At 46.8% G+C, this 15,686-nt stretch overlaps 1 protein-coding gene across 2 annotated transcripts; it reads right to left on the reverse strand.

The window, feature by feature from the left end:
• Positions 1-6,972: 6,972 nt before the first annotated feature.
• Positions 6,973-14,680, reverse strand: LOC118389486 (microfibril-associated glycoprotein 4-like). 2 transcript variants are annotated; one of them, XM_035779394.2, is made up of 6 exons: positions 13,761-14,680; positions 12,770-12,965; positions 10,407-10,484; positions 10,000-10,112; positions 9,443-9,705; positions 6,973-9,055 (listed from the first exon to the last, which is right to left on the reverse strand). In XM_035779394.2, exons 1-6 carry the CDS (start codon positions 14,019-14,021, stop codon positions 8,725-8,727), a joined length of 1,242 nt encoding a protein of 413 aa, XP_035635287.1. In that variant the 5' UTR covers positions 14,022-14,680; the 3' UTR covers positions 6,973-8,724. The 2 variants fall into 2 exon arrangements, with proteins under 2 accessions (XP_035635287.1, XP_035635286.1); XM_035779393.2 differs by having other exon boundaries at positions 10,000-10,148.
• Positions 14,681-15,686: the final 1,006 nt, after the last annotated feature.

Below are 15,686 nucleotides of genomic sequence, written 5' to 3' on the forward strand. Positions count from 1 at the left end.
CTCAATATTGGTAATCCAATCAAAAGACGTGCACGCACTACGCCTGCTAACTGAATCCTGTGTAACACTGGAGCCAGCCAGCAAGGCGTACAATAGCAAACTCTAAAGCTGATTGGTTGACACTAAATTTTCATTTCCATTCACTTTAAGCTACAAGCTCCTGCACTGTTGATTCTGAAGGCCTGAGGGCAGATTTTAGACCCCTGGCAACACACGATGGCTGAATATGATTGGATAAAAGATCTAACATAAAGACCAGCCCTCCAAATCTCAACCTGGGGCTGGAAGCAGTGCAACCAAGAGGAAAACTATGAAATGAAGAGTATAACTCTTACTCTGGGGAATAATTTAATACATATTTGTGGGAAAATATATTTAAAAAATATATATATTCTGATGATGTTTAGGCCAGCATAGAAGGCCTTGCTGGCCCTGACGGCCCACCACTGCTAAAGTGCTAGGGAAGGTTCATTCCTGGACTAAAGTTTTGGCTAAAAATTCCAAGCTGCTTAATAAGGACTTCATGAGAGCGCGAGCCACTGCCCTCATTCAATGTCATTTTGACTACACTTGTACATCCTGGTTTGGGGCTTATCTAAGCTTCTGAAGGGGAAGCTCCACATAGCCCAGAATAAGCTGATCAGGGTAGTATTGAAGGTGAGTCCACTGATTCACATAGGCAGGAGCTGCTTTCAGGATCTCAACTGGCTGCCTGTTGAGGATAGGGTGTCCCAGATTAGACTGGGTCTGGTTTGCAGGAGTATCTATGGTTCTGCACCCAGTTATCTGACTGGTTACTTTTACCATGTTAGGGATGCACACAACCACAGCACCAGATCAGGTGTTGCTAATGTGTGCTTATACAGGTTCAGGAGTAATGCTGGGAAAGGTACTTTCTTGTGTACCGGAGCCTCAGATTGGAATGAGTTGCCTCTGCCCATAAAAACTGTGTCCTCTCTGGGCAGCTTTAAAAATAAAGTAAAAAACTGTTTGATGTCTTCTGTGCCCAAATGAATGTACCCTATGATGTAACTGCAATGATGAGATAGATGTTCTTCTTCTTTGTTTTCTTATCTCGCAGTCATACTATGTTCAACTGTGTTTGATCTTGCCTAGCCATCTTGTCTCTAGAGGACCACAATGGAAATAAGTCCCAGACTTTATTGTGTGTTATCCTCCATGCTTTATCAATGGAAATAAGTCCCAGACTTTATTGTGTGTTATCCTCCATGCTTTATCAATGGAAATAAGTCCCAGACTTTATTGTGTGTTATCCTCCATGCTTTAACAATGGAAATAAGTCCCAGACTTTATTGTGTGTTATCCTCCATGCTTTATCAATGGAAATAAGTCCCAGACTTTATTGTGTGTTATCCTCCATGCTTTAACAATGGAAATAAGTCCCAGACTTTATTGTGTGTTATCCTCCATGCTTTATCAATGGAAATAAGTCCCAGACTTTATTGTGTGTTATCCTCCATGCTTTATCAATGGAAATAAGTCCCAGACTTTATTGTGTGTTATCCTCCATGCTTTAACAATGGAAATAAGTCCCAGACTTTATTGTGTGTTATCCTCCATGCTTTATCAATGGAAATAAGTCCCAGACTTTATTGTGTGTTATCCTCCATGCTTTATCAATGGAAATAAGTCCCAGACTTTATTGTGTGTTATCCTCCATGCTTTCACTCATGTGCATGTATGGCTTTTTCTAGTTTTATGTGTGCTTGTTTTTTGAAATGGTCAAATTAATAAACTTAACTTAACACTCTGTGTGTATGTGTCTGTGACTTTCAGGGCAGTTTTATTAAGGGGAGACATCCCTTTGATATGAGGATTACATTCTGCCTCATCCTCATCCTACCCTTTCCTCCTCTCTCTTGTAAAGGTGACAGATGACAGTTGAGCACAGGATTATTGGAGAGCAAATCAGCACATTCTGCAGCCTAAATTCCTTCCTTCCACCCTCTATTAGTGTGCACAACATTTACGGCATCTACTGTTGTCTTCATATACAGTATGTGTGTGGAGTTTGTGGTTGGAGATACACTGCACGCCTACACATTCGATTTGAGAAGGTGTTGCTTGAGGTTACCAACCAATTACACAACAAACCGTCCCTTACAAAAAAGCCCCTCCACCACACCTCCCCTCTCTTCCACTCAATCCACCTGTGAGTACAGAGAGAGCATTAGAAACAGAAGACAAAAGGGGAGTTAGGCCAGCCACACGGCGCCCTCTATCTTCTCCTTCCCTCCCTCCCCTAACCTCTCTCCTTACCACATCAGGATACACTTGTTTTGGTGGGATCCGGTTTCAAACGGAACCCTGTCTTTCTCTGGTGTGCCGCAGGCCCGGTATTATTAGCAGACACATCCCGTCCCCTCTCAGTGGGCTGGTGGTCAGGGAGGGTCGCCCCTAACGGACTCTTAACCCCTCCACCCCCTTAGTAACCCCCCCACTCTACCGCCGACACACACATGCCCACCCTCCCCCAAACTAACTCACCTCACCTTACATTCGGTCCAGAGTGCATTGCAGAGTGCATCCCTTCGTAGGGCTCTTTACACGTTAAAGATCATAAAGGGATAAAGTAAGAGACTGCTGCTTCTCACTTACTGAGCTCTATTTTCTCTTTTCTCTTTATCCCCTTTCAATCGCATCGTTTCCTTGCAATCCCTCTTCTGCCCCTATAGCTGAGCACCAAGCCTTTATGCCTCAGCATAGGAAGTTAAGGGCAGAGACCTAGCCCAGCAGCCCAGGGACTGAGTCACATGTCACAACTCTCTCTTACTATCCCCTCACTCTATGTGCCCCAAATGACCCTTAGGCCAGGTTCTGCCACTCCAAGTGTTGAGATAAGGTAAAGCATGACTCAGGTCAGCAGAAGCTTAGCTCAAGTCTAAACTCTAGTCCTACAGGAGTGAATCTGGGAATGCCATCCTCGGCTATTGTCATATGGCTATTCAGTATTCATACGTTTGACATACTTTCAACAGTTGCTAAAGATCACATAAGGACCCACTGTGTGTTGTGGTTGAACTGCACTCTACCCTACAGATTATTTGGAGACTCCTGTCCCCACATACTCTTCATATCTCTGTCCAATAGCTATAGAATGGCATCATGCTAAGCTGATCCTCCACTGTAGGATATATGATACAGCCAGAGAACCATAGAGGGTAGAGTAATGATGAGGTCAAATCCCAGTGCAGTGGGAATGGCCTCTTATTCCCATAGAGAGGCACTGATCACGTCCCCTGTCCCCCTCCGCTCTGCTGCGCCACAATGTGCTTCTTATACACACTTGGGTTTTCTGTATGCACTGTTATGTTACCTTACTATTTATTTTCCCACAAAACACAATATCTATTGTCTGGTGACGGAGACCTCGCTTACACACATTGTGATTCTGCACGTAGCTTCACATTGCCTCTGTGTGTTCGCTTGTGATTCTTTTAGGCTTTTGCCTAGTTTGCTCCCAGATGAACTTTTTAGTACACAGGTCAGAAAGAGAGGATTTTTTCCAGAACCGTCTCTCAACTTCAAGCGTCAACCCTCAGGCAACGCTGCCATCTGGTGCTGAGATCTGCTCTAGGGGTTTGTGTGTTCAGACCTGCTGAGTGTGTCAGGATACGGCCCTAATGGAAGGCTGGGTATAGAGTCATGCTCCAAATCCAGGCCCACACTTTGATTGGGCCTGTTTGGGTCAGTATGAGTTTCATTGTGTTGGATCTCGTTGCATAACAGTCTTTCTATTTTACGGTATTTGGACTTTACACACCTCAACAGGCCAACTGATTGTAGACTTCTACCATGTGCTCCCAAAAGGTTGTATCTAAATACGGGAAAAACAGAAAAAGAGTAACACTGAGTCTATCTTGGTCATACAACGCTCTTGAACATCACCAGTAGTGCTTTGAGGTTGCCATGGTAATGTTGGCACAGAACCAGAGGAGAGTGTGTTGTGAGAGCACCTGTCTGCTGACTCTCAGGCTCACTGTTGCCCAATGTCTATGTAGTGCCAGTGCCGAAGTGAGGTGAGGCAGGTTGTTGTTCGTAAAAACACTGTGCACTCTGTGCTCCAGGGCTGTTGAAATGGAACGGGTCACGTGTGTCACTTCCCCCAGGGGTGCATGGCGGTTCTCAGGGGGGATGTCGCTGGCTAACCGCTGCCCAGGCTGGGCTTCCGGCCCTTGGGCAGCTCAGCCTGCTGGGGCCCCTCTCGCCCTCCAGCACCCTCACTATCACCCAACTCCAGACACTGTGTCAGGATACTGTGGTGACACAGCCCTGGGCCCTCGGTTCCTCCAATGTCAAAAAGACTGATGGGAGGATAGGGGAAGAGAGATGCTTACAGGTATGAGGAGTTACTGAGTGACGGTGTTCTTAATCATCAATGTAGTGATCATCTTCTGCACTGTTCCACAGCCATGTGTTCTGGCATAGTTTTGCCATGTTCAACTTGACTCTGTGAGACCTAAAAAATGATTGCAGGCCCACAAAACATAGCCCTTCAACAATACTGTAACTCCATCACACTACATATACTTTGACGTTATATGCTGTTGATTGTGTCAGTGACAGTGAACTTGCCATAAGTTTTGATCCTAACTGAAGATGTTCAGATCTGAGTATGTCGGCACTAATAATTAACCTCAATAATTAGGTTTTTAAGATAATTTCCTACAATTCAAAGTATTTTGACATGGTTAAGGCTGTATTCTTATTATAACAAAATCAATGAGGGTCTGATTGTCTAGCTTTTATTTTGTTGATTGTAAGTTCTCAAAGATTTTAGGCTATTATTGAAAAACATATAGGGCCATTATCTTTTCCACATACTTTCTATTTGGTTTTAGTGGTTTAAGTTTAGACTGAAAGCATTTTTCCATCGCAAACACGTATTAAATGTTTTTGGGGGGGCAAGTCGACCACCAATTTGACCACCACAACATCAAGGACAATATGCCTGCTTTGGTTTTTACCCTTCTAACGCAGCCCTGGCTACAGTGATCAACAGTTCTCTCTTTATATATCCAACCACAAGGGGGTAGATTGTCTCTTATCCCACATCAAGTTTACAATAAAGACCAAAATGTCAGTCAATGATATGACAAAAGAGACATTATAGGAAAGTGTGTGTGAAGGGTGGACTGGTCACCGGGCAGTCAGGGTAAATGGCAGATGGCCTGGTCCATTTTTTGTCCAGTCAGGCTGTCTTACTTGAGGGTTTTGCCCAAAATTGTCATTATTTGGCAAATACCCTGCTGAAAGAAAACTGCATAGACCAACAGAAATTTCAAACTGGTCTATGCTGGTCTGATGCTGGTCAAACTTGTCTGACCAGCATGGTGTAGCTGCAGGGCAGTGCACAGACCTCTGGTGACCAGCATAGCATTTTTTCAGCAGGGTAAGGAGGGCCTCAAGGGAAAACATGCGCCAGTGTGTTAGAAATGCCTGGGACAATTTCTGTGTGTGTGTGTGTGTGTGTGTGTGTGTGTGTGTGTGTGTGTGTGTGTGTGTGTGTGTGTGTGTGTGTGTGTGTGTGTGTGTGTGTGTGTGTGTGTGTGTGTGTGTGTGTGTGTGTGTGTGTGTGTGTGTGTGTGTGTGTAAGAGAGAGATAATGATAACTGAAGCGGTATGATCAAACTACGTCTGTGAGGGGGGAAGCCAGCTTGAAGCCTTTTCATCTCTAATAAAGGCTTGTTTTTATTAAGCCAAGCGCATCATTCACCTCCCATTCGAGAGAGAGAGTGTGTGTGTGTGTGTGTGCATGAGCATGAATGAGTGTGCTTTTCTGGAAGTAGTGTTTATTCATAAGTACAGTGTGGTCATTTGTACACGTTATTGAGCTTTACTGCATATAGTGTCTGATATTCTGAGGACAGCGCTGTGCTTGCTTTGCTGCAGGCAGTATGTGTTTGTGCTTGTCGGTGTGTGTGCATGGGTAGTGTGTGTGAAATACTGTGGCTGGTTGGGAGTCTGCCTGCTCTCTGTCCATCTGTCTACATCAGCCTTGCCCCCCCCCCATCCCCGGTGTTATTATTAGCCACTCAGAGCTTGTTGGACAGACTGGCAGCTCGTCGCGAACGCTGCTAAAATGGGAGCAGCAGTTTACACACCCCCTCACCCACCACTACCACATAGCCTCACCATCCCCAACGCACACACGTACCCCCCTTAGACACCCTGCACACACCTGCACACAGACAGTGCTCACACACGCACGCTAAACTCCCAGAAAAGCTCTGTGAATCACAGCCAGAGAAGGAGCCGCCCGTCTGACGCCAACTCCAGAGGACAGCCAGAGGTCAGTATGTGTGCGTGTGTACATTTGCGTGTGTGTCTCTTTCTCACTCTGTGTGCCAGAGAGTGAGCGAGCTACCAAGGTAGGCTTCATCGTGCCCCTAATGCCCATCATGATTGTGTGGGATTTTGGTGTGGGACAGTGTGAAAGCTGTTACAGGTTATGTGTGGGTGGTACCAAAACAGAGCTGTTCTCTGTTGAGTGTCATAGCATCATTTCAAAAGAAGCACAGTTAGGGTTTGGCTGAGCAATCCCACAGCTGGAGTCAGAACACAGCGGCCTGGAGGCCTGTGGGTAAAGAGTGCTGAGTTGGCTTTCGGCTGCCTCTCTGTTGTACATTAGTACATTATCATGTTATCGGGCCATGGTTTGGAAAGGTCTGAGTATCACCCAACTGATGACTGACCCCCCTCTGCGTGAAGCTGGCACCAGTCAGAGGGGATGGGGGGCAGGTGAAGCAGCCACCGTGTAACTCGGAATGTCTACGTTTTACAGTGTAGCTTTGGATTCTCATTGAAGCTATACACCTTGTTCACCTAGAAATACAGGTGAAGAATGAAAAGAGGTGCTTGTCCTCTTTGGTCAAGTACTGTACTCAACTGGCATTTTACAGTCAATAACACCAAAATAACACCTATAAACTGTTTTCAGAGACACAATAATGAAGTCATAGCAATTTATTTAAAGAGTAATTTCTCTACAGGCATGATTGTTAATGCACATTTCTACATTACATTTTTGTTGAAAGATTTGCATAACATATATATGAAAACTTTACAGATGTTTTAATCTCACAAAAGAAAAAGAGGCTGCATGGTATATGACTTGAATGATGGATAATACAAATGAAGCAGGGGCGAGGAGCCCATGAGCCTTTAGGGTCACAGATTCTGCTGGTTAATGGTGTAATTCAATTTCAATACATACTTCAATCATAAACGCTACCTTGTCCTGGACCTAGTTTTCAACCCCTCTCTCTCTCTCTCTCTCTCTCTGTCTCTCTCTCTCTCTGTCTCTCTGTCTCTCTCTCTCTCTGTGTCTCTCTCTCTCTCTGTCTGTCTCTCTCTCTCTGTCTCTCTCTCTCTCTCTCTCTCTCTCTCTCTCTCTCTCTCTCTCTATCTCTGTCTCTCTCTCTCTCTCTCTCTCTCTCTCTCTGTCTCTCTCTCTGTCTCTCTCTGTCTCTCTCTCTCTCTCTCTCTCTCTCTCTCTCTCTCTCTCTCTGTCTCTCTCTCTCTCTCTCTCTGTCTCTCTCTCTCTCTCTCTCTCTCTCTCTCTCTCTCTCTCTCTCTCTCTTGACCTCTAAATGCTCAGCTATGAAAAGCAAACTGACATTTACACCTAAGGTGAAGAACCTGTTGCACCCTCTACAACCACTGAGATTATTATTTGACCCTGCTGGTCATCTATGAACATTTGAACATTTTGAAGAACAATCTTGCTTTAATGGCCATGTTGATTTGACTTGATAAGGACAGAGTCATCTGACCAGTTTTCCATTTAGCACCATATTTACACCTGGAAAAACGTATTTAATGGCTCATTATCCCAACATTATCCAGTGAATCAAACATCCAGTCATTAGCTGAGTAACAATAACCTTCACACACTCTGCAGCCAGTTTAGGGTTTCCCTAGCCTGGTCCCAGATCTGTTTGTGTGGTCTTGCTAATATTGTTTGGTGTGACATGACTATAGGAGTTGGCAAAGACAGCACAAACAGATTTGGACCAGGCTAATGTTCCCCACCCTAGATTTGCATATACAGTACCATGGCTCAGAGTATTGTGTAGTAGTCCTATGTTTTAATTTGAAGATGTTAAGTCCCCTATATTTTGAGACTTTGAGCGGTTCGGGACATGTTCCAACTGATTTTGGGGTACAAAGCGTTCTGTGAATGTCGTAGGGTCCTGTGCCTTATATTGTCAGAAAGCCCCATCTGTCTACTCTGCGCTACCACTCTCTCAACGGAGCTGACTTGAAGTGTCAGGTATCAGACCCCACATTTGAATAAGGAGTGACATGTCACATTCTCTGGCCTATACAGACAAAGAATCGATTCGCTCTGCTTATGAGTGACAGAGCCCAGCCTGGGAGGCGGCATATGAACAGTAACAGTCTAGCGTACCCAACAATTGTGGTTCATATCTGTGATATTCTCAACCGGATTTAGAGATCTCAACATGAAAAAATACTAAATAATTTCATAATAATTTTTTATATTTTTATAATATTTGAACTATGTAATTGAGCTTGTGTCCTCACAAGTGAATATATCTCAGCAATTTCTAACATTTTTTTACCGAAAGGTGAGATCCAGACCTTTCTATAATTATGCAACATTACCAGTTATTGTTTATGGCCATCTCCTGAAAAAAAATATGTTTGGGTATGTTTATCTACTAGCTCCCAACTTCATTAGAAGTTGCGTGGGCGTGTCTTCATCTCCACACTCTTAAAGGAGTAGCGCTCTCCGCTGTGAATGTCTGTCAGGATGTACCAGGTGCCCCAGTATATGCCATTAGTCAGCCCGCTGTAGCGCCCGCGGTAGAAGAGTCCATTCAGGTTAGACGCCAGGCAGGCGTCGAACCACCAGCCTGCACCATAGTACTCCGCACAGTTCCCTGACGTGTAGCGATCGTGGTCACGGTCGTTGGTGCTGAACGCTCGGCCGTCGTGGTTGTAGCGTTTGCTGTAGCTCAGGGCATTGCCCGCGTCACCAGAGTACTCCCGTGCTGTCAGACGGTACCTGGGAGAAGGACATACAGCATTAACACCATGTACTACTATGTTAAAGAGATATGTTCGCGCCAAAATCAAAGTTTGTCAGATATTTTCAGACCTCAAAAGAGGTTTAATGTGAAAACGAGTCCACGTCCTACTCCACCTGTTGTGTAGATCCAGCTACATGCCTTAATCCCAAATGAATGGGAAAGATTGTCCCCGTCTGATTTCAGGCCGTCCCTATCTTCCCATTCAGATGCCGTGGGACCAGAACTGATCTCGACAATATACCACTTTTGTTGTCGTTTGTCAAATACTTTCAAACTTTAATTTTGAGGCAAATAATCTCTTTAATTTGTGTGTATCCTTGTTTGCTCATCGGTGTATGTGTGTGTTTGTGTGTTTCCATTACCTCTGTGCCTCTGCTGCCACTCTGAAAGTGTTGTAGGTGGCTTGGCGTTTCTGCTGGTGCCAGTCCTCCAGTTGTATACGCAGCAGGTGTTGACCAGTGTTGGTTAGCGCATGCAGCGCTGCGTTCCCCAGCCAGTACTCTCCCTGTGGGGAACCAAAACCCTCGCGGTACTCCTGCCACGTCCGGTTGAAGTCCACCGAGCCATCTCGCCGACGCTGGAACACTGTCCACCCCCCGCCTGCTGTCTCCATGTCACACTCTGCCTAGGGCAGGAGGGTGCAAAGGTCACAACTCCTGGACATCAGACATCGGTCACATTTCCATCAGAGAATAATGATGAAGTTTGCCTGACCATTGCTAATAGTAAAGGGAGTAAAGGGGGTGAGGAGTGAGAGATGCAACGCATTGAGAGTTTCTACTCTAATCTGTAAGCTCCATACTATATTGTACACTCTTTATCTCTCTGTATGTTCCCCTCCAAGCTCTACAGATGGGACATAACACATATACAGTATACAGGTTGTTTGCATTCAGTGTGTGTAAGTATTAGGAGGTACCTCCACTGCAGGTCTGCGTGGGTCAGGCTGGATGGTGTAGATTCCGTTCTCTTTGATCCCCAAACGATAGATCTCAGCACAGTCCTGAGGATGCAGCCTCGCTGAGGGGACCGCTGCAACACACACTCGCGCTCTTACAGCTGTATATTCTGTACGCACACGCACGCGCACACGCACACGCAAACACACACGCAAACAGAGTACACACACACACACAGAGTACACAAACAGTACACACACACAGAGTACACACACAGAGTAAACACAGAGTAAACACACAGAATACACACACTGAGTACACACTGAATACACACACACAGAGAGCACACACACAGAGTACACACACACACATACAGAGTACACACACACATACACACACACACAGAGAGTACACACACCACTCTCACCTGTTGGAGGGTGTTGTGTGATGCTCCTCAACAGTAGTATCAGGTCTTTCTCTCCCTCTCTCCCAACCGCTGCCCCCTCTAAACACATCGACAAAGAAGAAGTTGTGTGTGAGTTCGAGGACTCATCCTTCTGATCTGCTGTAGAAGTTATATGGTGGTTGTGAGATACCAGTGTCTGCCCTACTCATACCACACAGAACCTTGCATTCCTGTGCACTCACCTCTGACCGACACAGAGCAGGCCTTACTAAGGCTCTGTTTAGTGTGTGTGTGTGTGTGTGTGTGTGTGTGTGTGTGTGTGTGTGTGTGTGTGTGTGTGTGTGTGTGTGTGTGTGTGTGTGTGTGTGTGTGTGTGTGTGTGTGTGTGTGTGTGTGTGTGTGTGTGTGTGTGTGTGTGTGTGTGTGTGTGTGTCTGTGTGTAGTGTTTGTGTGGTCCTCTTAAGAGATAGGAGAGACACCATCATTGTGTGCAGGTGTGAGTGTTTGTGGGGACATAGTTCAAGAGAATGAACAGCAGGACACAGAAAGAGAGAAGATCAGTGTGTGTTTTTGTTCATTTATATCAGTAATGCCCAGAGCACGCAGGACCCCCCACCGGCGAACGATGAACTGAAAACTCGAAAGTCATGAGTCTACAAGCCTCTCGTTCAAACATCGTTCACCATAAGGGGCTTATTGGAGCCATTGTTTGTGACTGAGACTTTTAGACATGTGCTTAAAACAATGTACATTTGTTGATTGCTAGGCATACAAATAAGATTATTTGTTGATACATTTGAAATGAGGTCTGATAGCAGCCGCAACCGGACTACAATGTAAACAACTCTTGGTGAAATGCCTTGCTTGACTGCAGTGAGGGTGATAAACACAATGACGTTAGAACTGCAACAGACCAAAATATTCTTCTTCTCTATTCTCAGGATCTATTTTCCTGCCTGCATATTGTCACGCCTGCTCCCGCTCTCCCTCCCTGGTACTCTAGGGCGCCAGGCTGCCCAGCACTACACACTCCTACCAACATAATTACACACGCCTGCTCCCGCTCTCCCTCCCTGGTGCTCGAGGGCGCCAAGCTGCCCAGCACTACACACTCCTACCAACATAATTACACACGCCTGCTCCCGCTCTCCCTCCCTGGTGCTCGAGGGCGCCAAGCTGCCCAGCACTACACACTCCTACCAACATAATTACACACGCCTGCTCCCGCTCTCCCTCCCTGGTGCTCGAGGGCGCCAGGCTGCCCAGCACTACACACTCCTACCAACATAATTACACACGCCTGCTCCCGCTCTCCCTCCCTGGTGCTCGAGGGCGCCAGGCTGCCCAGCACTACACACTCCTACCAACATAATTACACACGCCTGCTCCCGCTCTCCCTCCCTGGTGCTCGAGGGCGCCAGGCTGCCCAGCACTACACACTCCTACCAACATAATTACACACGCCTGCTCCCGCTCTCCCTCCCTGGCGCTCGAGGGCGCCAGGCTGCCCAGCACTACACACTCCTACCAACATAATTACACACGCCTGCTCCCGCTCTCCCTCCCTGGCGCTCAAGGGCGCCAGGCTGCCCAGCACTACACACTCCTACCAACATAATTACACACGCCTGCTCCCGCTCTCCCTCCCTGGCGCTCGAGGGCGCCAGGCTGCCCAGCACTACACACTCCTACCAACATAATTACACACGCCTGCTTCCCTTGTCACACGCATCAGCGATTCATTGGACTCACCTGGACTCAATCATCTGTGTTATTACCTCCCCTATATCTGTCTGTTCCCCAGCTCTCTTCCCCGCTTCAGCATTAATTGTCGTATGTCGTTGTGTTACCCTGTTCTGACGCCAGTCCTGTCCTGATCCATGTCTGTGCTATATTAAATGTTCTCTCTCCGTACCTGCTTCTCTACTCCCGTCGGTTCTTACACATATGACAGACCGTTGTCGGTCAGAGCACATCTCTGGAGCCGCCATAAAGAATGATAGAGGTCTCTAGTGGCCAAAATGTCGTTTAGCATGTTCAGCGCCATTGAAGGCTTCCACCATGCTTCTGCCATTTTAAAGTAGTCAAAGTAGTATACTTGGTGGGCATTCCTTTGGGTTGTAGCCTTACTGGCGCTGCCCATGTTGTTACAGACGCTATCTCAATGGGAGCCGCTGAGCCGGAGTAGTGTGTATTAATCCTGCTGTAGTAGGACTCATTGCAGCCAGCAGGTCAAACGAAGACAAAAATGTATGAGTCACACAGATAAACTAATCATGACTCTCGAGTCAGTAAAACGAGTTGTTCAAAAAGAATGAATCGTTCACAAAACTGCACATCACTAGTGTGTGTGTGTGTGTGTGTGTGTTTGCCATGCTCCTCACCCAGTCGCCTGGCCATAGCCCTGAGGGCCTGACTGTGACAGTGTAGGTCACACTCTGTCAGTACTGCAGCCATCAGAGCCAGAATGGCCCCCAGCGTGTCCCCTCCCTGGCCTACACGGCCCCTGGGGACCCCTGGCTCCTGGAGGGAATTCATACAGCGCTGCAACTGGACCAGACGCTCCGACACATCCCTGGACTGCAGAGACAACACTTTAGCATTACAGTCATAACATATGCATGTTATACACACCAGGATTGATAGACACATACAGCAGCATTCACATCACACACATACACAATAGTCACACTGCTCTCTCTCCCTCTCTCTCACACAAACACACACAAGCACGCACCATCATTGACAGTCATATCACACACACACAAACTGACACTAAGGCATGCAAAGTAGATCACTGCCACAGACTCAATCACTCAGTTACACTTCCCTCACTCCTAGCCATGTCAGTGGAACACCTGTCATTGCATGGGCTCAGCAGAGCCATATGATGAGGACATTTATAAACCCAGGCCTAATTTGACTCCCTCTTTGATTGTTATCCCTGGAAAGCGTCTGTCATGTGGTGCCCCTAATCCCGACAGCAGGGACCTGTTGCCCCCTCTCCATATACCATAACACTATTGCTAAAGGCACCGGTCACTATCTATACCACTATGCTACAGAGTTGGGCTCGATTCTATTTCAATTGGCTGTGTGATGGTATGTCCATAGTCACTTTTTCAACAGCTTAAACTTGACCCCCTGTCAAACCAGAGGCACATGGCGTGTCAGACTGAGAGACTCTAACCCGGCAGTATCTAATCACCCCTACAGAACAAACATTGTCCAGGCCTTCCTCTGTGCCACCCAGCTCAGAATGATCATTGTTTGGCGTGTACAATACCGGAGTCAGTTATATCAATACCTCACTCATTCTACTGGGAAAAGCACAGGAAATGACTTCAGATTGACCTGGTGCGTGATGTCACTCACCTCGGGCTGAACCTGTCGAGCTTCATGTCTGTGTTCCACCCTCAGAGGTGGGTCAGAGGCAGCCAGGGGGGCGACCGCCACCCTGCAGCCTGCCATCCCGGGGTGTCCCTCACATCCCCCTGACCCTGTCCGCGCAGGTGGAGCGGCCACCAGACTGTCCTTGCAGTGGGGACAGGCTGGAGGTGCATCCGGGGGGGACAACATGGCCCCTACACACAGGGACAGCAGGGGGAGCACGCCGAGAGAGCCTAATGGAAACATGGGAAGACTCCTAAAAGAATGTGAAAAGCTGCAGAATTCGGGGCAGAATCCAGTCTCTCAGACACTACACCTCTGTGTTTTTCCGTTTACTGTCCCCCCTGACACCGGTTTTCACCTTAAAGCTGTTCTGCCTTGCCAGCCTCTTGGACTTGGGTGCCGACAAGTCTTTAGTGACGCTCTTCTTTTGAGTATTCTTTGGTGTTCTTGATGGGTTTCTGCTCCGCTTGATGCTTTGTTTGAAGCCTTCGATGGTTTTCCTCCACACTTTTCCCATAACCTTCTTCTATTTCTGTGTTACCTTCAACTTCTTCTTCTCTGTCTGTCTTTCTATCTGCATGCCTCTTTCATCCTCTCCACTTCTCTCTTTCCTATTTCTCTCTCCCTCTGTTTCTCGTGCACTCTCCCTCTCTCTCTCTCTCTCTCTCTCTCTCTCTCTCTCTCACTCTCTCTCTCCCTGTCTCTGTTAGTGAGGTTCCTTTGACTCAGATTCCTAGATAACTGCGGCTCTCTTTGCTGTCTGACATGCACTAATGCACCCACCCCCTGATTCACACACACGCACGCATGGACACACGCCTTCACACAATCTATCCACCTCTTTGACCCATACCCTCTCTCTCTTTTTTTCTTCTCTCTCTCTCTCTCTCTCTCTCTCTCTCTCTCTCTCTCACACACACACACATAGTCCATGGACACATGCACCAGTGCAAGGAAAGAGAGAGAGAGAAGAAGAGAGTGAGAAAAGGAGCGAAGGAGGGGAGGGGGAGGAACATGTGACTTGAGCATGAGAGGAGAGTAAAGAAAGGGAAAGTGATTGAACTCTAGAACAAGCTCAATCACTTTCCCTTTCTTTACTCTCCTCTCATGCTCAAGTCACATGTTCCTCCCCCTCCTTCTCTTCTTTTCTCACTCTCTTCTTCTCTCTCTCTCTTTCTCTCACTCTATTCCTCTTTTGCTTTCCCTCTGACTGTCAGTGCCCACCTCTAACTCTCTCCTGTCAGTGTGTGTCTGTGTGACAAAATGTGTATATTTGTGATGCTTTTTCCTCCAAGAAGACAAATATTTTAAAACACTACCCTCTCTTGTATACCCCCACGTTTCTCACCCAATCCCTTTGGTTTATTGGCGTGTGGTTTATTGGTTTATTTATGTGTTTATCATCTGCGTTCCTACCAGGTCATAAAGACTAGACAGACACTCAAAAGGGGAGAACAGTCAGGAATTCCTCCATAAACACTAGGGTCATCCATACTCATTAGGATGTGCCAAACGGACACACTCTAACAGAATGCCCACAGCCAAGGGGCAAAGACACTTCCAGTGGACTGGCCACCATTCCCCTTTGGCCTTTGCCCTTTCACTGTCAGACAATTGGCACACTTCAGCCACATCCACATTCCAGTACGTGTTGTCAGTCAGTAATGGCGAACAGTCCATTAGTCCTGTACCACCGTCCCTTCTTTGAATGCACAGACAATAATGGAGGACTGAATGGCTTCAGGCAGCCCTGGATCTCAGGAAATATCAGGGTGATATCGAACACAACAGCACTTTGATGATGAAGTATAGAGCAGCTAGATATTTTACACATGAGATTCATTATACAAATCATTTAGTTACAGACAGAGACAACAGAGAATAGATAGCTCCTCAACATCTGTGGTG

Source organism: Oncorhynchus keta, chromosome 10, assembly GCF_023373465.1.
Source record: "Oncorhynchus keta strain PuntledgeMale-10-30-2019 chromosome 10, Oket_V2, whole genome shotgun sequence".
Taxonomy (NCBI): Eukaryota; Metazoa; Chordata; class Actinopteri; order Salmoniformes; family Salmonidae; genus Oncorhynchus; species Oncorhynchus keta.

What these genes read in the sequence shown, in the direction of transcription:
- LOC118389486 (XM_035779393.2), bottom strand. Translation starts at nt 14,021, where the DNA reads ATGTTTCCATTAGGCTCTCTCGGCGTGCTCCCCCTGCTGTCCCTGTGT. An exon ending in CACACAACACCCTCCAACAG is followed by an intron (nt 10,149 to 10,406) that starts GTGAGAGTGGTG and finishes GTGTGCGTACAG; the next exon opens with AATATACAGCTGTAAGAGCG. An exon ending in GTGGCAGCAGAGGCACAGAG is followed by an intron (nt 9,056 to 9,442) that starts GTAATGGAAACA and finishes TCCTTCTCCCAG; the next exon opens with GTACCGTCTGACAGCACGGG.